At 42.3% G+C, this 23,360-nt stretch overlaps 1 protein-coding gene across 1 annotated transcript in view; it reads right to left on the reverse strand.

The window, feature by feature from the left end:
• Window positions 1–23,110, reverse strand: part of LOC127044648 (sodium-dependent neutral amino acid transporter B(0)AT3-like) — a 59,536-nt gene extending 36,426 nt beyond the window's left edge. Inside the window, exons 1-2 of the mRNA XM_050939730.1 lie at window positions 22,951–23,110; window positions 8,131–8,271 (exon numbers count right to left, since the gene is read on the reverse strand). Coding sequence (XP_050795687.1) covers window positions 8,131–8,271; window positions 22,951–23,110 — 301 coding nt within the window. The remainder of the gene's footprint in view (window positions 1–8,130; window positions 8,272–22,950) is intronic.
• Window positions 23,111–23,360: the final 250 nt, after the last annotated feature.

Genomic DNA, 23,360 nt, shown 5'->3' on the forward strand with positions numbered 1-23,360 from the left:
TTGGTAAGGGACCCTGTTGAAGGCTTTCTAAAAGTCCAAGTACACTATATCCACTGGATTACCTTTATTTGTTGATCCTCTCAAAGAATTCTAGTAGATTAGTGAGGCATGGTTTCCTTTTACAAAGACCATGTTGACTCTTCCTCAACAAATCATGTTCATCTGTGTGTCACTGATAATTCTATTCTTTACTATAGTTTCAACCAATTTGAAGTTAGGCTTACCGGCCTGTAATGGCTGGGATTGCCTCTCGAGCCTTTTTAAAAAGCCTTTTAAAAATTTTTGTCACATTAGCTATCCTCCCATCATCTGATATAGAAGTTGATTTAAATGATAGGTTACATACCACAGTCAGTAGTTCTGCAATTTCACACTCTTAGTTGTCACCTATCAGCCCACACCCATATGGTGTATCATCAAACAGCTACACCTTATACTTGATGATGATCACATAGTGGACAGACACTTCCAAGTTTTTGAAAAAGAGCTTAGAAAGATGAACAACATGTCAGTGAATCTTACAGTTAAGTCTGAAAGCCAACCAAAGTATTGTGAGCCCAGAGTTGTGCCTTATGCTCTGAGGCCTCTGGTGGAAGCAGATTTGGACTGTTTATTTATCACTGGAGTCCTGTCACTGGTTTCACATCCATTGTACCAGTAATCAAGGAGGATGGCTCAGTCTGAATTTGTAGAGACTTTGAAGTGATACTGAATCCAGCTTTATGTGCAGACCAGTGTCCACTACCTTCTGTGGAATATTTGTTTGTTTGTTAGTGGTGGACAGTATTTCAGTATATTGGATTTGCTCAATGCATACTGTGACAGGATAGGGCCAGAGGAGAGTGATAGAAGGCAGCTTCATTAGCCCCAGGTTAAGCAAGTCCCTTTTCCCTGGGTGAGGTAACAGGGCAGTTCCAGAACAATCAAGAACTTGCCAGAACAAATTAAGGCAGACAGGCTAATTAGGATACCTAGAGCCAACTAAGAAGCTGCTAGAATCAATTAAGGCAGGCTAATCAGGGCACCTGGTTTAAAAAAGACCTCACTTCAGTCAGTGAGGGCACACGTGAGGAGTTGGGAGTGAGAGGCGCAAGAAGCTGAGAGTGAGTACGCATACTGCTGGAGGACTGCAAAGTACAAGCATTATCAGACATCAGGAAGAACTTCCTGTGGTGAAGATAAAAAAAGGTGTTTGGAGGAGGCCTTGGGGAAGTAGCCCAGGGAGTTGTAGCTGTCACACAGCTGTTACAGGAGACACTACAGACAGCTGTAACCCACTGGGCCCTGGGCTGGAACCTGGAGTAGAGGGCAGGCCTGGGTTCCCCCCCCATCCCCTCAACTCCCTATTTGATATAAGAGGAGTTGATCTGGACTGTGGGTCCCACCAGGGGGAAGGTCTCTGGCCTGTCCTCCGACCCATTAGGTGAGCCAGCAGAGACTGGATGGATTGTTCTCCTCCTTTTTCCAATGCTGGCCAGTGATAAGGTTAGCCAAATGAATGGCAGGTTTGTGCCACTAATAAGAGGAGCCAAACTGAGGACTGCCGTGAACCTGTGAGGCAAGCAAATCCACCAGAAAGCACAGAACCCACCAAGGCAGAAGAGGAACTTTATCACAATACCTACAAATGGAGATTGATCTGGCATCTTGCAAATATCTCACAATCAACACACAAAAAAGCTTATTTTGTTACAACAAGTTGCCTTTCAGTATCATATTGGCACCTTCCCTATTCCAGAAAGCCATAGATGAAATTTTGAAGGGCTGAATGGAGTTCAATGCTGTTTGGATGACATCCTTGTTATAGGAAAGGATCATCTTCAAAATTTGGATGCTGTCTTGCAATGTTTGAAAGGCCATGGCCTGAGACTATACCAAAACAAATATGAGTTTTTCAGATCTTCAGTTGAATAACTTGGACCTGTAATTGATTATAGAACATTAGGGTTAGAAGGGACCTCAAGAGATCATCTAGTCCAACCCCCTACTCAAAGCAGGACCAAATCCCCAGATTTTTACCCCAGTTCCCCAAATGGCTCCCTCAAGGATTGAATTCACAGCCCTTGGTTTAGCAGGCCAATGCTCAAGCCACTGAGCTATCTCTCCCCCTGCTGTGAGGGTCTTAAGGAAATTACCAGTGAAAGAAAAGATAGTTTTTGAAGTGCCACCACCACAGAACATTTCAGAAGCCTTATCTACACTATGTGTTTAAACCGAATTTAGCAGCGTCAAACCAATTTAACCCTGCACCTGTCCACACAAAAAAAGCCTCTTATATCGCTATACAGGGCTCTTTAAACTGATTTCTGTACTCCTCCCCGACGAGGGGAGTAGCACTGAAATCAATATTGCCAAGTCGGAAAAAGGTTAGTGTGGCCGCAAATTGACGGTATTGGCCTCCGGGCGGTATCCCACAGTGCACCATTGTGACCACTGTGGAAAGCAATCTGAACTCGGATGCACTGGCCAGGTAGATAGGAAAATCCCCACAAACTTTTGAATTTCATTTCCTGGTTGCCCAGCTTGGAGCTCTGATCAGCACGGGTGGAGATGGAGTCCCAAATCCAAAAAGAGCTCCAGCATGGACCATACGGGAAATACTGGATCTGATCGCTGTTTGGGGAGACAAATCTGTTCTATCAGAGCTCCATTGCAGAAGACGAAATGCCAAAGCATTTGAAAAAAATCTCCAGGTTATGATACAGAGTCCACAGCACAGTGCTGTGTGACAAGTGTAACGGAAAGCCATAGAATCAAATGGATGCTCATGGAGGGAGGGAGGGAGGAGATACTGAGGACTCCAGCTATCCCACAGTCCCCGCAGTCTCCAAAAAGCATTTTGCATTCTTGGCTGAACTGCCAATGCCTGAAGGGTCAAAAACATTTTCCCAGGTGTTTCAGGGTATGTTGTCAATTTACACCCTTCCCACCCCCGCCCCCGAAAGAAAAGGGAAAAAATTGTTTCTCGCCTTTTTTCAGTGTCACTCTATGTCTACTGCATTCTGCTGGTAGACGGGGTGCTACAGTGCTGAACACCAGCATCTCCTTCCCGGTGGCAGATGGTACAATATGACTGCTATCCATTGTCATCACATCTGCCCGTGAGTGCTCCTGGTTGGCCTCGGTGAGGTCGGCTGAGGGCGCCTGGGTAAAAATGGGAATGACTCCCAGTCATTCCCAGCAGATGGTACAGAACGGCTGGTAACCGTCCTCATCATGGCAACTGGAGGCTGAGCTCTATCAGCCCCCACTTTCATGTCTAAAGAAAAGATTTTGTACTGCCTGGACTATCATAGCAGCGGGAGGCTTCCTCCCCCTAATTTATCTCACTAAAAAGTCAGTGTTTCTTATTCCTGCATTCTTTATTACTTCATCACACAAATGGGAGGACACTGCCACGGTAGGCCAGGAGGGTTGGGGGAGGAGGGAAGCAACAGGTGGGGTTGTTGCAGGGGCATCCCCTAGAATGGCATGCAGCTCATCATTTCTGAGGGATCTGACATGGAGCGGCTGTGCTCTCTGGTGCACTGGTTCTCTAGTACACTTGCCCCATATGCTAGGTAGGACTGACTCTATTTTTAGATAAAACATAAAGGAGGGAATGACCCAGGAAGTCATTCCCATTTTTATCCTTGCACCCCCGGCAGACCTCAGCAAAGGCCAGCCAGGAGCACCCATGACAGCAGCAGATGGTACAGAATGACTGATAACCGGCATCTCATCGCCAATTTACAATGGCATGGCAGACGGTACAATAGGGATGGTAACCGTCTCTGCTACCTTGCAAAGGCAAATGAATGCTGCTGTGTAGCACTGCAGTACCGCATCTGTCAGCAGCATCCAGTACACATACGGTGAAAGTGACAAGGCAAAATGGGCTCCATGGTTGCCATGCTATGGCGTCTACCAGGGCAATCCAGGGAAAAAGGGAGCGAAATGATTGTCTGCCGTTGCTTTCACGGAGGAGGGATTGAGTGACGACATTTACCCAGAATCACCCACGACACTTTTTGCATTGGGATCTCAACCCAGAATTCCAGTGGGTGGGGAGACTGCAGGAACTATGGGATAGCTACAGGATAGCTACCCACAGTGCAACGCTCCAGAAATCGACGCTAGCTTAGGTACATGAACGCACACCGCCGAATTAATGTGCTTAGTGTGGCTGCGTGCACTCGACTTTATATAATCTGTTTTACAAAACCTGTTTATGTAAAATAGGAATAATCCCGTAGTGTAGACATACCTAGAGTTACATTCATTCTTAAGACTGCTTAACTACTGTGGTACATTTCTGCCTATTCTGATGACAATATTGGCACCTTTACATGAACTGTTAGAAGCAAAGAAAAAATGGAAATGGACTAAAGAGTGCGAGTGTGAATTCAAGGAAGCAAATAAACTGACATCAACCGAAGTTCTTACACATTTCGATGCTTCACTACCATTGAAATTGGCTTGTAACGCTTCACCACATGGAGTGGCTGCAGTTCTTTCCCACCTTTTTCCTAATGGCATGGAGAAAGCAATTGCCTTTGCATAATGAACATTCACTACTCCAGAGAAGAACTATGCTCAAATAAAGCAAGGAGCTCTCAGACATTTCCATACCAATCTGTATGGTAGACATTTTACCTTGCTGATGGATTGTTGCCTGTTACTTTCAATTTTTTGGACTGAAACCTGGCTTTCTGTCATTAGTTGCTGCTCATATGCAATGATGATAATTGCTACTTTCAGTTCATATTTATACTATACTGTACAGGACTCAGCAAGGTAATGCTGATGGGCTGTTGCAACTGCTATGCTCAAACTCCTGTCAACCCAAAGAAACTTCAGACAAAGTAATCTATCTCAATTTGATGAATAGATTACTGTGATGGGGTGGACTAGGCCCAAAGGCCATATGTTGGAGGCCTCGGGGTCCTGCCTCACCCATCCCAGGAAAGGAGCACTGGAGAGGTCCTCCAGGTGGGCTAGAGTAGCTGCAAGGGAAGCTGCCAATCAGAGAGGTTGCAGGGAACAGCCAGTGAGGGCCCAGCAGGCTCATATAAAATGAGCTGCAGGGCCAGAGTGAGGGCAGTCTGCTTGCAGAGACTGGAGGGAGCAAGAGGTGCTCCTGGCTGGCTGCAAGGACTAAGGCAGGTAGTTGCTGACATTGCTGTCAGGTGAGGGAATAGCTTCTGTCTAGCTGCCAGGACTCACTGAAGACAGGCTCAGGGAAGGGACTGGCCATGAAACTTTTTACCTCTGGAGAGCCGGGGTCAGAGAACTAAAGGACAGGCAACAAGCCCCCAGGGAGTGTTGCTCCATCCCAGAGCAGGAACCTTCACATGTAAGCTGGCCAACTAGGGTACTAGGCCCTGTTGGTGAGACAGAGGACCGGAGCCTGGGGAGGACTATAGGACATTACTGAGGGCTTTGAGGTAGGCCCTGTGGGTCAGTATAGGCAGCTTGGCCAGAAGACTGAGTTGCTCAAGACCTGACAAGAGATCCATAGACCAGAAAGAGGCATTCGCGAGAGGTGGGTACCAACCTGCTGAAAAGAATTGAGAGACTGTAGGCACTGTTGGCCAGAGAGAGGGGACGCTTGCAAGAGGCAGGTGCTGACCCTGTTACAATTACCTATCACTAGCACAGATATCAAAAAAGTAACCACTAAGGATGGTGTGCTTTTTCTTCTGAGAGGAATCATACTGCAATGTACAGTGTTCAAGATCAAAAGAATCCCCAGTTTACAAGATTTGTGTAATGTCACCGTGAATTATCTGTGAATCACGGTTGCATCTGATGCAGAATGTATGTGACCATTCCAAAATCACTTCAGTCTCAGGTTTTGGAAGCTCTTCCGGAAGGTTATTTTGCCATTGTATGTATGAAGACAATAATCCAGAATCATGTCTGGTAAATGAGGATCAACAAACATATTGCGAGCAAGGCTCTACTAAGTGTCAGAAAATTCAGCCTGATCCTAGCCCAGCTCATCTACAGCCTTGATCGCAGCCTTAGACTCCTTGGACACATGTTCATATGGGCTTTGCTGAACCTTTATGTTTTTGGTTGTAATCAAGGTCAGAATAACCAGAAGTTTCCAGAATTACTTGTGCTATAGTTACAAGGATGTCCAGTCGTCTTGGTAACTTGTTTAGCCAAGATGGTTTACTGTTACAGTTGGTGAGTGACAATGGGCCTAAATTCTGTTCTGAAGAATTTCAGAAGTTCTTTGCTTCAAATGGAATTAAACATATACATTCCACACCTCACCATCCTGCTACAAATAGACAAGTTTTGGCCTGAAGGATTGTGGTGCTGCCCATCCAATCACTTCCAATACTTGAGGGAATGTTCTACGCATCAGTGGGCAGAACCATATTTATTTTGGTGGAAGCCAGAAAAGCCTGATTTCCATTGGTGTAAGTGAGAAGAAATTCATGCCCGCAGAGTGCCCATTTAGTGCCACAGGCAGAGGAATTTCTCTGGCGCTCCCTGCTGCTGTCTACACATTACAGGTAGTAGCTTAATATGGTGCTGTCTTTCATTGTGTGTGTGTAACCAAATAGGCCTGTATGTTCACATCCTACACATTACTGTAATAATTTTGTAGAAGACATGGATTATGAAGTACAATGTTGCCACACAAATGATATGTGAAGTTACAATAGTCCCCTGTATGGTGTTATTAACACATTTTCCAAACCCTACACAGAAGTTGCAAACAGGTCTGTTCTAAACAAAGGAATGCATCCATGCTTTAATTTGCATTTAAGCAGTGAACAGATTAATCAAGCAGGAAGGGAAGACAAAGTTCAAACAGGTGAAAAAAACAGTAAGGATTGTCCTTCCACATAGACTCTTTGGCTCCTGGTTCTCAGCTTGAAATGTTTTTCAAGAGAGGGACTGAAACTATAAAAAGGAGAGACAAACACCCAAAGTACCTCCCTCCCTGCTGCCCATTGCATTCACTACATCTGAAGAGACAACGGAAGCAGCTGTTGGACTCTGGGAGAGGAGTCCTGACCTACAGTTTGGTCAGTGAAAGCATGTGGTGAGAACTTTGCTTTGAAATTAATATTTGTTAAGTTCGGCACCAGTTAAGGATTTTATCTTTATTTTTCTTGTATTCACTTCTGGCTTTTATGCCTCATTATGTGTTTTCACTTGAAATCTGTCTTTGTAATTAATAAACTTGTTTTACTGTTTTATCTAATCTAGTGTGTTCAAGTTTAAGTGTCTGTGTAACTCCATTTGGGATAACAAGTTGTGTGCATATTATTCCCTTAAAGGAATAATGAACTTAACATATTCGAACTGTTCAGGAGAGGGCTGGGCAGTACAGAACATATATTTCTGGGGTAAGATCTGGGATGGGGTGTGTGTTGGGGTCACCCTGCAGCATAATGAAGACTGGTGAGAGCCAAAGTGTGGCTGGCTGGCTGCAGCACACATACAGAGACATAGCTGGGAGTGACTTACATGTTGGAGGCTGGTTGTGAGCATTACACCCAAGTGTTAATGGCCTGCAGAAGGTACCCAGGTTGAGACTACGCTGTTCAGACCCATGATAGTGTTAGAGTATTCTTCTACATGCTTAATTGCTGGGGACTTGTACATTGTCCTATTTTTTTTTCTGGTGGAAGGAGGTATGTTCGTGTGACTCCTGATAAGGACCCCAAATGGTCTCCCGTTTTAATTAAGGGTTTGTCTCTGTCTAGGGTTAATGCCTAATTCATTTATTTATTCCCAAACCTAATGGAAGGGACCCAAAGGGAGTTGGGTCTAGTGGGAGGCAAGCAGGGTTCTCTTGGGCACATCACTTGGGCCTTGAGATATTTTTAACAAACCCACTGTGTCCCACTAGACAAATTTTATTTTATGTAACTGTCTGTTATGTTTCCTAAATAAAAGGGTTTTGAGGTTTCATATCAGAGAGGAGTCCTATGTGCTTGTGAATGAGTAAGAACTGCTGTACAGTGTGACCAGGGAGATCAAATTTTAGTTTCCTAGAGCCAGAATTGCTCTTGGTTGGAGCTTGAGGCACTTGTTTCAGTTATTTAACCAGTTCCCTAGACAGTATTAAATATGGCTCTTACTGTGGGGTAACTAGTTTACAGAGAACATGGAAAAACATACCAACTCCTCCAAAGTAAGGTGAGATGGTATTCCAGACACCAATGCTGCCTTTTCTCAAGCGCTGTCCTATGGCTAGTTCAAGATGAAACAATGGGATTCCTTCAAAGATAAGTGCTATGACGTATGGGATCAAGAATGCCCCTAGGAACATAATTAAACATGGGTAAGTCATAGACGCTCAGCATCTCACACAAATTATTCTTTATTGCTGCTTGTTATATTTTATTACAGTAATACTTAAGGCCCACAATCAGATAGTGGCCCAACTGCTGTAGGCCTTGTAGAAGCACAGGGTCAGATTACTCAGTCAGCAATTTAGTTGTGGGAGGCATGACTCGGATTCTTAGTGTTACAAACTCCCTACCCTTAAGCAATGCAGATTCTTTTCAGTAATCATAAGGCTATAAATACCCTCAAACATTCCCTCCATTTCTCCTCCTTTCAAATGTTTAATCTCCCCTCCTTCTCCAGCAAACACCACTTGTTCTACTTTTTTTCCCTCACCAGCAAAGACCCTCATCTCACTTCCTAGCCAGTGCCTTTTCATAGAATCATAGAATATCAGGGTTGGAAGGGACCTCAGGAGGTCATCTAGTCCAGCTCACTGCTCAAAGCAGGACCAATCCCCAACTAAATCATCCCAGCCAGGGCTTTGTCAATCCTGACCTTAAAAACCTCTAAGGAAGGAGATTCCACCACCTCCCTAAGTAACCCAGTCCAGTGCTTCACCACCCTCCTAATGAAAACGTTTTTCCTAATATTCAACCTAAACCTCCCCCACTGCAACTTGAGACCATTACTCCTTGTTCTGTCATCTGCCTCCACTGAAAACAGTCTAGATCCATCCTCTTTGGAACTCTCTTTCAGGTAGCTGAAAACAGCTATCAGATCCTCCCTCGTTCTTCTCTTCTGCAGACTAAACAATCCCAGTTCCCTCAGCCTTTCCTCTGGACTCTTTCCAATTTTTCCTCATCCTTCTTGTAGTGTGGTGCACAAAACTGGACACAGTACTCCAGATGAGGCCTCACCAATGCCGAATAGAGGGGATTGATCACATCCCTTGATCTGCTGGCAATGCCCTTACTTATACAGCCCAAAATGCTGTTAGCCTTCCTGGCAACAAGGGCACACTGTTGACTCATATCCAGCTTCTCATCCACTGTAACCTTTAGGTCCTTTTCTGCAGAACTGCTGCCTAGTCATTCAGTCTCTGGTCTGTAGCAGTGAATGGGATTATTCCATCCTAAATGGCAGGACTCTGCACTTGTCCTTGTTGAACACCATCAGATTTCTTTTGGCCAAATCTTCTAATTTGTCTAGGTCCCTCTGTATGCTATCCCTACCACCCACTGTATCTACCACTCCTCCCGGTTTAGTGTCATCTGCAAATTTACTGAGGGTACAATCCAGGCCATCCTCCAGATCAGTAATGAAGATATTGAACAAAACCAGCCCCAGGACCGACCCTTGGGGCACTCTGCTTGATACCGGCTGCCAACTAGACATAGAGCCCTTGATCACTACCTGTTGATCCCGATGATCTAGCCAGCTTTCTATCTACCTTATACTCCAGTCATCCAGCTCATACTTCTTTAACTTGCTGGCAAGAATACTGTGGGAGACAGGATCAAAAGCTTTGCTAAAGTCAAGGAATAACACATCCACTGCTTTCCCCTCATCCGCAGTCAGTTATCTCATCATCGACGGTAATTAGATTAGTCAGGCATGACTTTCCCTTGGTGAATCCATGCTAACTATTCCTGATCACTTTTCTCTCCTCTAAGTGCTTCAGAGTTGATTCCTTGAGGACCTGCTCTATGATTTTTCCAGGGACTGAGGTGAGGCTGACTGGCCTGTAGTTCCCCAGATCCCCTTTCTTCCCTTTTTCTAGTCAGCCGATCGCCATGAGTTTTCAAAGATAATGGCCAATGGCTCTGCAAGATCCGAGGACTGGAGTGCAGGTGGAAACTCTGGTGCAGTTTAGAAGGGGGTTCAAGCAGATGATGGAGCAAAGATGTGAGGAGGCTGAAGGAAAAAGCTCAGACTTGCAGACGAAAGCAGGACCACAGAACTCTGAGGGGAGACTGTTGAGTGAGGAAAGTAGACAGTGGAAGCATGTGACTAAGAGAACCAGGCAGAGGAAAAGATGGGCTAGTGAAGGAAAATAGAGCTCAGAAACAGGTTTGCAGAGCTGGAAAATGAAGGGGCACATCAGGTGGTCACTGAAGGTGAGAGGGCAAAGAAGAAGAAAAGAGCAGCTAGTCATATAGGAAGAGAGGAAGAGTCAATGGAGATAACAACACCAAATATGAGCCCCAGGAGGATATGGGATGGGTTGCAGAGGATTGCAAGGGGCAATAAGAATTGTGAGGCCTTGCTGCCAGAGAGAACAGGGGAGAGACCGGATAATAACATCATCACCAGGAAAAGGCAGGTCTACATGATTGGGGACTCCTTACTGAGAAGAATAGACAGGCCTGTAACCAGAGATGATCCGGAGAACGAAAGGGTGTGCTGTCTGCCAGGTGCTAAGGTATGGAATGTGGACCTGAGGCTGAAGAGGATCCTAACGGGAGCAGGAAAGAATCTTCTGATTGTCCTCCATGTGGGAACAAATGATACAGCTAGATTCTCGCTGGAACATATCAAGGGAGACTATGCCAGGCTGGGGAAGACACTTAAGGAAATCAAGGCTCAGGTGATCTTCAGTGGGATTCTTCCTGTTCCTAGAGAAGAGCGACAAAGGTGTGACAAGATTATGGCGATCAACAGATGGCTCAGGCACTGGTTCTAGAAGGAGGGATTTGGGATGTATGGCCACTGGGAAGCATTCATGGACAGAGGACTGTTCTCTCAGGATGGACTTCACCTGAGTAAGGAGGGAAATAGACATCTAGGATGGAGGCTGGCACAACTGATTAAGAGAGCTTTAAACTAGGAATTTGCGGGAGATAGTTGGAAGATGTCCAGGTAATCTCCACACCGGAATTTAACATTGAGAGGGAAGAAAATGAAGTAAGAAAGGCTACAGCCATGGGTATGAGAAAGGAGGAAGGGTATTGTAGATATTGGTCTAATAGGTCATACTGGTGGTAGAATGTCTGTGTCTAATCGGGTAAAGAATGTCAATGAAGCCAAACAGCAAAAATTAAGATGTTTGTACACTAACGCAAGGAGCCTAGGTAACAAAATGAAGGAACTAGAGCTACTGGTGCAGGAAGTGAAACCAGATATTATAGAGATAACAGAAACATGGTGGAATAATGGGAATTGTATGATCATGGGAGACTTTAACTTCCCAGATATAAACTGGAGGACAAGTGCTAGTAATAATCATAGGGCTCAGATTTTCCCGGATGTTGATGGATTCCTTCACCAAGTAGTTGAAGAACCAACAAGAGGGGATACCATTTTAGATTTAGTTTTGGGGAGTAGTGAGGACCTCATAGAAAGATGGCTGTAGGGGACAACCTTGGTTCGAATGATCATGAGCTAATTCAGTTCAATCTAGATGGAAGGATAAACAAAAATAGATCTGGGACTAGGGTTTATTATTTCAAAAGGGCTAACTTAAAAGAATTAAGGAAGTTAGTTAGGGAAGTGGATTGGACTGAAGAACTTGTGGATCTAAAGGCAGAGGAGGCCTGGAATTACTTCAAGTCAAAGTTGCAGAAACTATCAGAAGCTTGCATCCCAAGAAAGGGGAAAAATTCATAAGCAGGAAGTGTAGACCAAGCTGGATAAGCAAACATCTCAGAAAGGTGATTAAGAAAAAGCAGAAAGCCTACAATGAGTAGAAGATGGGAGGAATTAGCAAGGAAAGCTACTTTATTGAGGTCAGAGGATGTAGGGATAAAGTGAGAAAGGCCAAAAGCCATGTAGAGTTGGACCTTGCAAAGGGAATTAAAACCAATAGTAAAAGGTTCAATAGCCATATAAATAAGAAGAAAACAAAGAAAAAAGAAGTGGGACCGCTAAACACTGAGGATGGAGTGGAGGTTAAGGATAATCTAGGCATGGCCCAATATCTGAACAAATACTTTACTTCAGTCTTTAATGAGGAGTTTAGGGATAATGGTAGGATGACAAATGGGAATGAGGATACGGAGGTAGATATTGCCACATTCGAGGTAGAAGTCAAACTCGAACAGCTTAATGGGACTAAATCGGGGGGTCCAGATAATCTTCATCCAAGAATATTAAAGGAACTGGCACATGAAATTGCAAGCCCATTAGCAAGAATTTTTAATGAATCAGTAAACTCAGGGGTTGTACCGTATGACTGGAGAATTGCTAACATAGTTCCTATTTTTAAGAAAGGGGGGAAAAGTGATCTGGATAACTATAGGCTTGTTCATGTGACATCTGTAGTACGGAAAAAAATTTTGAAGGAGAAAATAGTTAAGGATATTGAGGTTAATGGTAATTGGGACAAAATACAACATGGTTTTACAAAAGGTAGATTGTGCCAACCCAACCTGATCTCCTTCTTTGAGAAGGTAACAGATTTTTTAGACAAAGGAAATGCAGTGGATCTAATTTATCTCAAATTTCAGTAAGGCATTTGATACAGTTCCACATAGGGAATTCTTAGCTAAATTGGATAAGATGGGGATCAATATGAAAATTGAAAGGTGGATAAAGAACTGGTTAAAGGGGAGACTACAATGGGTCATACTGATAGGTGAACTGTCAGGCTGGAAGGAGGTTACTAGTAGAGTTCCTCAGGGATTGGTTTTGGGACCAATCTTATTTAACCTTTTTATTACTGACTTTGGCACAAAAAGTGGGAATGTGCTAATAAAGTTTGCAGATGACACAAAGCTGGGAGGTATTGCTAATACATAGAAGGACCAGGATATCATACAGGAAGATATGAATGACCTTGTAAACTGGAGTAATAGTAATAGGATGAATTTTAATAGTGAAAAGTGCAAGGTCATGCATTTAGGGATTAATAACAAGAATTTTTGTAATAAATTGGGGACGGATTGGTTGGAAGTGACAGAGGAGGAGAAGGACCTTGGAGTATTGGTTGATCACAGGATGACTTTGAGGCACCGATGTGATATGGCCGTTAAAAAGCTAATGCAGTCTTGGGATGCATCAGGCGAGGTACTTCCAGTAAAAATAAGGAGGTGTTAATACCATTATACAAGGCACTGGTGAGACCTCATCTGGAATACTGTGTGCAGTTCTGGTCTCCCATGTTTAAGAAGGATGAATTCAAACTGGAACAGGTACAGAGAAGGATGATCAGAGGAATGGAAAACCTGTCTTGTGAAAGGAGACTGAAAGAGTTTGGCTTGTTTAGCCTAACCAAAAGAAGGCTGAGGGGAGATATGATTGCTCTTTATAAATATATCAGAGGGATAAATATCAGGGAGAGAAAGGAATTATTTAAGCTTAGTACCAATGTGGACACAAGAACAAATGGATATAAACTGGATATTAGGAAATTTAGACTTGAAATTAGATGAAGGTTTCTAACCATTAGAGGAGTGAAGTTCTGGAACAGCCTTCCAAGGGGAGTAGTGGGGTTAAAAGACATATCTGGCTTCAAAACTAAGCTTGATAATTTATGGAGGGGAGAGTATGATGGGATAGCCTAAATTTTGGCAATTAATTGATCATTGATTATTAGCAGTAAATATGCCCAGTGGTCTGTGATGGGATGTTAGATAGGGTGGGATCTGAGTTACTACAGAGAATTCTTTCCTCGGTGCTGGCTGGTGAGTCTTGCCCGCATGCTCAGGGTTTAACTGATTGCCATATTTGGAGTTGGGAAGGAATTTTCCTCCAGGGCAGATTGGCAGAGGCCCTGGAGGTTTTTTACCTTCTTCTGCAGCATGGACACGAGTCATTTGCTGGAGGCTTCTCTGAACCTTGAAGTCTTTAAACCACGATTTGAGGACTTCAGTAACTCAGATATAGATTAGGGGTTTGTTACAGGAGCAGGTAGGTGAGATTCTGTGGCCTGCATTGTACAGGAGGTCAGACTATATGATCATAATGGTCCCTTCTGACCTTAAAGTCCTATCACATCCACCAACTCCTTTAGCACCCTTGGATGCAGCGCATCCAGCCCTATGGGCTTGTGCTCATCCAGCTTTTCTAAATGGTCCTGAACCACTTCCTTCTCCACAGAGGGCTGGTCACCTCCTCCCCATGCTCTGCTGCCCAGTGCAGTAGTCTGGGAGCTGACCTTGTTCATGAAGACAGAGGCAAAAAAAGCATTGAGTACATGAACTTTTTCCACATCCTCTGTCACTAAGTTGCCTCCCTCATTCAGTAAGGGGTCCACACTTTCCTTGACTTTCTTCTTGTTGCTAACCTACCTGAAGAAACCCTTCTTATTACTCTTAACATCCTTTTCTAGCTGCAACTGTAAGTGTGATTTGGCCTTTCTGATTTCACTCCTGCATGCCTGAGCAATATCTTTATAGTCTTCCCTGGTCATTTTCCCATCTTCCACTTCTTGTAAGCTTCTTTTTTGTGTTTAAGCTCAGCAAGAATTTCACTGTTAAGCCAAGCTGGTTGCCTGCCATATTTACTATTCTTTCTACACATTGGGATGGTTTGTTCCTGCAAACTAAATAAGAATTCTTTAAAATACAGCCAGCTGTCCTGAATTCCTTTCCCGCTCATGTTATTCTCTCAGGGAAGCTTGCCTCAGTTTCTCTCCATACTTCAGTTTGTCTCCCTAAGGTTCCCACAAAGCTGACCTTCACTCAGTTCTCCACCCCAGGATCTCCACCTGAGTCTCTGTCTTCCCCTCCAATCACCTGACATCCCACATACTTGAACCTTCTTCATAGTAAGGGGAGGGTCAGGAAAAAGTAAGAGATAGGACTTAGACACCTAAGTCCAGCATTTACATGTCCCTTACATTCACAATACACTATTCAGCTGCTGTTGAACCCTTTAGGTGCCCAAGTCATCTGTTGCCTAAATTTCTCCTGTTAAAGTTCCATACATGCCTAAGTTTTTGCCTCTGGCTATGTGCATTGTTGTCTTGCTCTAGGCACCTGGATGTCTAAATCCCAGAGTGACCCACAAATGGTCCATTTCACCTACAGGACCTGAATCAGGTCCATTCAGAATCTAGCTGGAAGAAGAGCAGCAGCAGCATTGTGTTAGGGAGAAGAAAGGAATGTCCACAATGGAAAACAGGGCTGGAGTTAGACTCAAGTCCTTCTCCTACCTCCCCATCCTTCACTACCTATCTCTGATGTGAAACATGCATGCCCTTTGCATTACTACTACTACTACTACTTCATGAGGCTGGACAGTCAGGGGAGGGGAAGGTTGCATGGCAGCTGAGATTAAAGACAGCGAGAAACAATTTTATAATTCTACCAAACTTCAACCACTTGGCTGAAAATTTCCCATGCCAAGTGTCTGCCTCAGGAAGGATGTTGATAAAATGGAGAGGCACTCCAGTTCAGAGAAGAGCTATGATAATGATTAAAAGATTAGAAAACCTAACAATTGCTGATATGGGCACTGGGATTCTGGGCAGAGTAACCAAGAGCACTGAGACAGTCTCCTGGAACCCAGGGAACATCAAGAAGGTGGAAGCAAACTGACTCTAATGCAGAGGATACCTGAATTGTACGGTGAGGGGGGTAGGGAAAGAGGGGAAGAGCGGTGGAGTTAATAGTTTGGCTGTGCAATGAGATTTGGTGCAAGTAGGGGAAGGGATCAGAGGAGGAGCTAGGGAGAAGATTGGTCAAAGAGACTGGGATAGAGAGACTGGGACTCAGTCAGGTAGATCAGCAGTGGAGACTGGGACTCACTACATGTGGGAAACGTGACTGGTATGAGGATGCAAGGAGGAAGCTAGGGAGACTTGGATGACGAACTAGTGTGGGATATGTGTAAAAAACAGAATGGTTACAGGCTGTCGGGGACACAGAGAAAAGTGTCTGTGTCCACTCAAATACACTCCCCTCCAGAGACTGGAATGGAAACCAAGATTCATGGGTCTCAACATTCCCCTGCTGCCAGCAAATATTGGAGAAGCCCCTCCCTAATGCAGGTCCAGCTAGCAGTAGTAGGTTGCCATTTGAACTAATGGACTAATTAACAGAAGATGACAGACATCTGTGCAGTGGATCCAGAAAATGAGGAGCACACCTGTGAAAAGTTTAGTTTCAGTGACTTACCCAGTATCATACCAGAACTCTGTGTGAGAGGCAGGGCTAGACCCCACCTCTCCAGAGCAGCATTCCACTACTTTCATCATAAGACATTCTTTAATTTCCTGCAATTCCCTGTCTCATTCACTATTCACTTTCTGGTATCTGACTCGTTATGGAGGTGGACAGGGCTGTTCCATTGCCTTTCCCTTTGGGGAGGGCATCAGTGCTCAACCAGCTGGCCCTGTCCATGTTCCAGCACTGGTTCAACACCCTAAGCATGCCCTTAGGAACCCTGGCTAGTCTCCAGAAGAAGATCCTGGAGTTTTTCAGGCTAGGACTGCACTTAAAGAACATAATCTGTTTAATTTATCAAAACAAAGATTGAGAGGTGACTTGATTGCATATAAGTACCGTCACAGGGAGAAAATAACCATTATGAAAGTGCTCTTTAATCTAGTGGAGAAAGGCAACACAGTGAATGGAAACTAAACCCAGACAAATTCCAATTTTTTTTAACAGGGAGAGTGAGTAAAGATTGGACCAAATTACCAACAAAGTGGTAGATTCTCCATCTTTTGGAGTCTTCAAATTAAGACTGGGTGCCTTTAATCAAATACAAATTACTGGGCTCAGTACCGGAGTAATGGTGAAATTTAATGGCCTGTGATAAACAGACTTGGTGATCTAATGGCCCCTGCTGGCCTTAAATTCTATGAATATACACTTACATGCACTATATTCAGATATGTGTACAGAGGGATTTAATTTCTTCCAACTTTATGCACACATATCTAATCCTGTTGCTTCCTTAGGAAAAAGGTACACTTGAATTTTAACCTCTCTCTCCGTACAGTAAAATGGAGGCCTCTGGAGTCTCAAACTTGGCCAGAAGCAGAAGCAAGTTAGACATCTATTCTACCTCCAATAACTTCATAATTCTCACTTTCAAGATCTAATCCATTTACTGAAATGACTAGTGAACTTCATATGTATAGGTCGTATTTCCCTGCTGAGAATGTAAAGAGTCTGTTTTATTCCAGACACTCTTGTCTTTTGTGGCAGCTAGTTCAAAATAAGGCCAGAGGATAAGGTAGGCCATAGGTCAGTTGTCTGGGTGCAGTTTAGCACTGCCTCCCTGATGGAAGTTGAATGCAAAGTTGAAAAATGTGACTTTATTTCCAGAGAATAAAACTTGCTCTTTGCATGAAAGGTAACTTTTTTTTTTTAATTCATCCTGGAAGGTCACATGCTTGGGCTTAGGTGCAATAGTGATAGTTGATATGACCCATAAGATCTCTTACTGAGGACTTTTGCTTGAGACAAACATACCTATGGTAGGCTATAATCAGAAATAAAACACTGCACCAAGTTGCTACTAGACTAGCTACTTATTTTCAAGTCCACATATTTTCCAAATCACAATACATATTTGTTATTTAAAAAACCTTTCTCGTATGTCAATATTAAGTGCCAAAGTACGTAACAGGCTGTTTAAAAATCACCCTTTACAATCCCAGTTGCCTGGGATCCTGTTTGTTTGCCTCCTATTACTCTGGCAAACAGCATCTATATCCATTAGTCATTGTGAGTAAATAACTTACTTAACTCAGGCAATAAACCCAAATAATCACTAACGACAGAGAGTGATAAAAGTTTCAGCACTGATATTGTGTTTTTCTCTGTGATTGCAAATGTATTGAGCTGAGCGTTAGGCCCAAGTTACTTAGTAACACAAATTGCCATGTATAAGGTTCAGAGGTCTGATGGGAAGCAATTGACATTAATCGAAAATATGTTCCTACATTTTATCTCTTGTTTTGTTGAGCGCTTAGAGATGAGGAAAAATATTACCTCTGATTTCCAAACACTTGCATAAAACCCAAACCTGAACCACTTGTGGAAACTACAGTTTATGCCTTGGAAGGCATCGTGCATTGTGCATGTCTATGCCAGTTTCAAATTAGGCTATACTGCACTGGTGCATTGCAGCTACACTAAGGATTTACAGTGGTGTACCTACATTGGCACAGATATTCCCACAGATATTCTATACTCTATTCCCCTCAGAGTATAGGCTGGCTCCGAGGTACAATGTTTTACAGGGTTTCATATGGCTCAGTGCGTTCCTTGATCCTTGCTTGTTCCTTGTGTTTGAAAGATGAGATTTTTTTTCAAAAATATGTAAATGGGATTTATGTTCCTAAATCATTGAAAGTCAAAGGGACTTGTGCTTCTAAGTTGTTTGTGTGCTTTTGAATATCCCACAAGTCACATTTTTTTTAACTATAATCTGCAAAACATCTTCTAATTTCTACTTTCCAGAATAAATAATCTTGGGAGTTTCTGAATGCACAAGAAACACCTAGTTTGTATAATTCCTTAATATAGATAGTCAGAGGTAGGGAGGGCTCATAACCTAAAGAGAATGAAGGTAGTGGAGAACAGGAAGGTACCACAGTGCCTATGAAATCCCCAGCCAGGTCTCTGATGGAGCAGCAAGGGGAGGTCAGGTGCTGTGCAGGGCCGCACTGTCACCACACCTTTTTTAGTCTCATGACTTTATCTATCTTAAGGTAAAGTAACCAAACTGGAACTTCAAGTATAGAGCACTGATTACAGTTCAATACAGTAGAGCTTATTCACCACTATAACTTTGCGTCATTGCTTACAACAGGGCAAAGTGGATGCAAATTACTACATAATTATATCATTTTATACCAATTTTGTACAGGTGTAACTATGGAAGTACAAAGCGTAATACCTTAGCCTTTTCAATCCCTTTTTAAAATAGCTAGCTCATTCTACTTTTTTTTTCCTAACTGCTGCTGTGTGCTGGGTAGACATTAACACTTGGGAATTGTCAGACTTGCTTAGACTAATGTTCCATCTAGTTTACAGTATCCTGCCTCCAACAGTGACCGGTACCAGATGCTTCACAGGGAAGTGCAAGAAACCCCTCAGTAGGCAGATGTGCATTTTTTGACATTTATGCAAGTTTATAATTCTTCTGCCATTTTTCATAGCTGTCCTAATTATGTTTAAATTAGTGAAGAACAAAATACAAAAGGTTTAGACGTTCAATTTGGAATCTGAAAAGTTGATTTGTAAATCTCAGAAAATGGACTTTCTCATAACATTTTGACACTTCTGCTTCCAGTCCAAATGGAACCATGAAATGCAGAGGCATGTGAACATATACTTCAGCTGAAAGATTTTATTTGGATTTAGTTCAATTCAGGACAAAGATCTTAATTATTATTACTTTTTTTTTTGAGGCAGATTGTGAACAATCTCACTTTAAAAAAAAAAAGAAATCTAAATTTTTAAATGTGACCTGTGTAACCAATACAGTGATGTTTGCAGTGAGCCTGAAACAAAACCTCTGACATGTTAATGGCTCCATTCATTTATCTGAGCGCTAATGCAGATGTGAATGATACTTTTTCACTGTTTATCAAAGCATGTAAGAAAGGAAAGGAAGTTATTTAGGGTAGCACAGTGTACTCTGACAGATGATACATTTTGGTGTACAAGTGGATGAGTCTAGAATCATTTTATTCTCCCCATAACTGAGATGGAACCAAGCCCAAAGAGTTAGTCAGGTGTCTGAGTCCCACTCAGGGAAAATCCCAAACCAGAGGCTAACAAGAGTCCATGGCAGGATATGCTTTATTAGAGAAAAAATTATTCAATAACTGCCACACCAGTGATTTTTAAATGTTATTGCTAAGTACTACTATTGTAAACTTGGGAAAATAATGTTCTGGTTCATTTTTAAATACTAAAATAACTAAGATTAATAGATTTTTAAGGACATAAGAATGTAAGAATGGCCATACTGTGTCAGATCAATGGTTCATCTAGCACAGTATCCTGTCTTCCAATAGTGGCCTTTGCCAGATGCTTCAGAGGAAATGAACAGGTCAGGGCAATTATTCAGTGATCCATCCCTTGTTGTCTAGTCCCAGCTTCTGGCAATTAGAGGTTTAGAGACACACAGAGCATAAGGCTGTGTCCTTGACCATCTTGGCTAATAGCCACTGATGCACCTATTCTCCATGAACTTATCTAATTCTTTCTGGAACCCAGTCATACATTTGTCCTTCACAACATCCCCTAGCAACAAGTTCCACAGGTTGACTGTGTGTTGTGTGAAGAAATACTTCCTTATGTTAGTTTTAAATCTGTTGCCTATTAATTTAATTGGATGTGCCCAGTTCTTGTGTTATATGCAGGGCAAAATAACATTTTTCTATTCACTTTCTCCTCATCATTCATAATTTTATAGACCTCTGTCATATCCCCCCTTAGTTATCTCTTTTCTAAGCAGAACAATCCCACTCTTTTTAATCTCCTTGTATAGAAGCTATTCCATACCCCTAATCACTGTAGTTGACCTTCTCTGCACCTTCTTCAATTCTAAAATATCTTTTTTGAGATGGGGTGACCAGAACTTGTCAAGGTATGGGCATACCATGGATTTATATAGTGGCAGTATGATATTTTCTGTTTCATTATCTGTCCTTTTCCTAATGTTTCTTAACATTCTGTTAGCTTTCTTGACTGCTGCTGTACATTTAGCAGGCGTTTTCAGAGAACAATCCACAATCCAAGAGCTCTTTTTTGAGTTATAAGAGCTAATTTAGACCCCAACATTTTGTATATATGGTTGGGATTATGTTTTCCAATGTACATTACTTTGCACTCATTGGTATTGAATTTCATTTGCCATTTTGTGGCCCAATAACCCAGTTTTGTGAGATCCCTTTTCAACTCTTCGCAGTCAGCTTTGGACCTAATCATCTTGAGTAATTTTGTATTGGTCTGCAAATTTTGCATCTCACTGTTCATTCTTTTTTCCAGATCATTTATTAATATGTTGAACAGCACTGGTCCCAGGACAGATCCTTGGGGGACCCCACTATTTACTTCTCTCCAATGTGAAAACTGAGCATTTATTACTACCCTTTGTTTCCTACCTTTTAACAAGTTATCCATCCATCAGAGAACCTTCCCTCTTATCATAACAGCTTACTTTGCTTACAAGCCTTTGGTGTGGGACCTTGTCAAAGGCTTTCTGAAAGTCCAAGTACACTATATCCACTGGATCACCCTTGTCCACATGTTGGTTGACCCCCTCAAAGAATTCTAATAGATTGGTGAAGCAAAATTCCCCTTACAAAAGGCATGTTGACTCTTCCTCAACATATGGTGTTCATTGATGTGTCTGATATTTCTGTTCTTTACTATGGTTTCAACTACTTTTTCTGGGTACTGAAGTTAGGTTTACCAGTCTGTAATTGCCAGAGTTGCCTCTTGAGCCTTTTTTAGAAATCAGTGTTACATTAGCTGTCCTCCAGTCATCTGTGTCAGAGACTGTTAAATCGATAGGTTACATAGTTTGGCCTCCTGCATGACACAAGCTATCACTATGATTCTTGGATCAAGCCCATAACTTTTGGTTGAGCCAGAGCATATATTTTTAGAAAGATATCTAGAGAATTTAAAGACTTCAAATCACAGAGACTCCACCACATCCGCATTGGCTAACAAGTCTTACTGTAAAAAAAATTATTTTAATCTAAGTTTGTCTAGTTTCAGCTTCTAGCCATCACACCTAGAACTTGCTTATAAATCATCAATAAGTTACCTCTTAACCTTCTCTGTGAGCTAATGTATTGACCTTTTTAAGTCTCCCACTGTAAGGCAGGTTTTCCAGACCTTGAAACATTTTTGTAGCTCATTTTTTGCATCCTTTCAAATTTTTCAGCTTACTTTTTTAAAGGTGATCATACCATTTCAAAAAATGGTCTCAAAATGCTCAATTTAGTTGTAATAACACCTGCCTACATCTGCTTGATAGTTCTCTGCCTATACTTCCAAGTGTTCATACTCTTAAACATTACATTGCACCAGAAGCTTATGTTCACTTGGTTATCCACCATGCCACCTAAATAGCTTTCTGAGCTACTTGTTTCCAAAGTACCCCCATCCTGTAAGTGTGACCTACATTCTTGGTTCTCAGATGTCTGATCTTGTATTATTACTAATTATTCAACTAGACTTAGTTTGCCATATAATCCTGATTGCTCATTTAACACTCCATGTTTTGTGTCATCTGCAAACTGTACTGGCATAGATTTTATACATTTACCAGATGTAAGCCATGTCCACTCACTGTGGCACTGTATTCCCTTCTGGTGCAGACTAAATCACACAGACATTGATGAGTCTTTTACAGCCTTAGCACAGGATAGCTGAGTCTTTCAGCTCAGGTAGTAGTGGCTCATGTGTGTTACGATCCAGAAGTCCCAGGTTTGATTTGCTGAGGATGATGATTATCAACCCAAAGCATCAGCATTACACAGATTATTGAGAAAGGTATTGAATAACATTGGGTCAAAACAAAATCCCTGTTATTACCCCACTAAAAACACCTTATTTTATGATGATAGTAAAAAGCATTGTGGACATTTCCTAAATCAATGTATCTTTTTAAAATATCACTTTCACACAGTGAGAAAGCTATTCTACTTTATGGAAAAGATTACATTAAAAAAGCAAAAATAGAATATTAGCTTTATTAACATATTTTCCCTGCCCATTCATGCTTTATATATATAGTTAAATTAGTATTGTGTGTTTAATTTCATGAAAGATCCCAACTTGCTCTTACCTCCTCCATGTATTTGACACAAGTATGGAAATCTCCACACATTTCCCAGGCCTACTGCAAATCCAACACAGCTTAAAATATACTGGAATTTATTGTCCCACTTTGGTCTGTCATCTTCTTTAAGAACTTCAGGGATATCCAATGACTGAGCATTTGACATCCTTACAAAGTGTGGTATTCTTTTGTCTTGCTGTTTAATGAATGCGGGAAAAGACTTTATATACTTCAGAGCCTGGCTCTCCTACAAGTTTTATATGAGGAGAGTCTGAAGATTACTGGAAAAGAGGAGGAGCTTTCATCACTTTACATCACCCAAAATGTATGAGTGTAAGGATCTGCAATTTAAAACCAAAACTGGGAATGATGAATATGTAGATGGAGCTATCTCTCTGGCCCGTTTTTTGTAATTT

The sequence above is a fragment of the Gopherus flavomarginatus genome, chromosome 2, assembly GCF_025201925.1.
Source record: "Gopherus flavomarginatus isolate rGopFla2 chromosome 2, rGopFla2.mat.asm, whole genome shotgun sequence".
In the NCBI taxonomy this organism is placed as follows: Eukaryota; Metazoa; Chordata; order Testudines; family Testudinidae; genus Gopherus; species Gopherus flavomarginatus.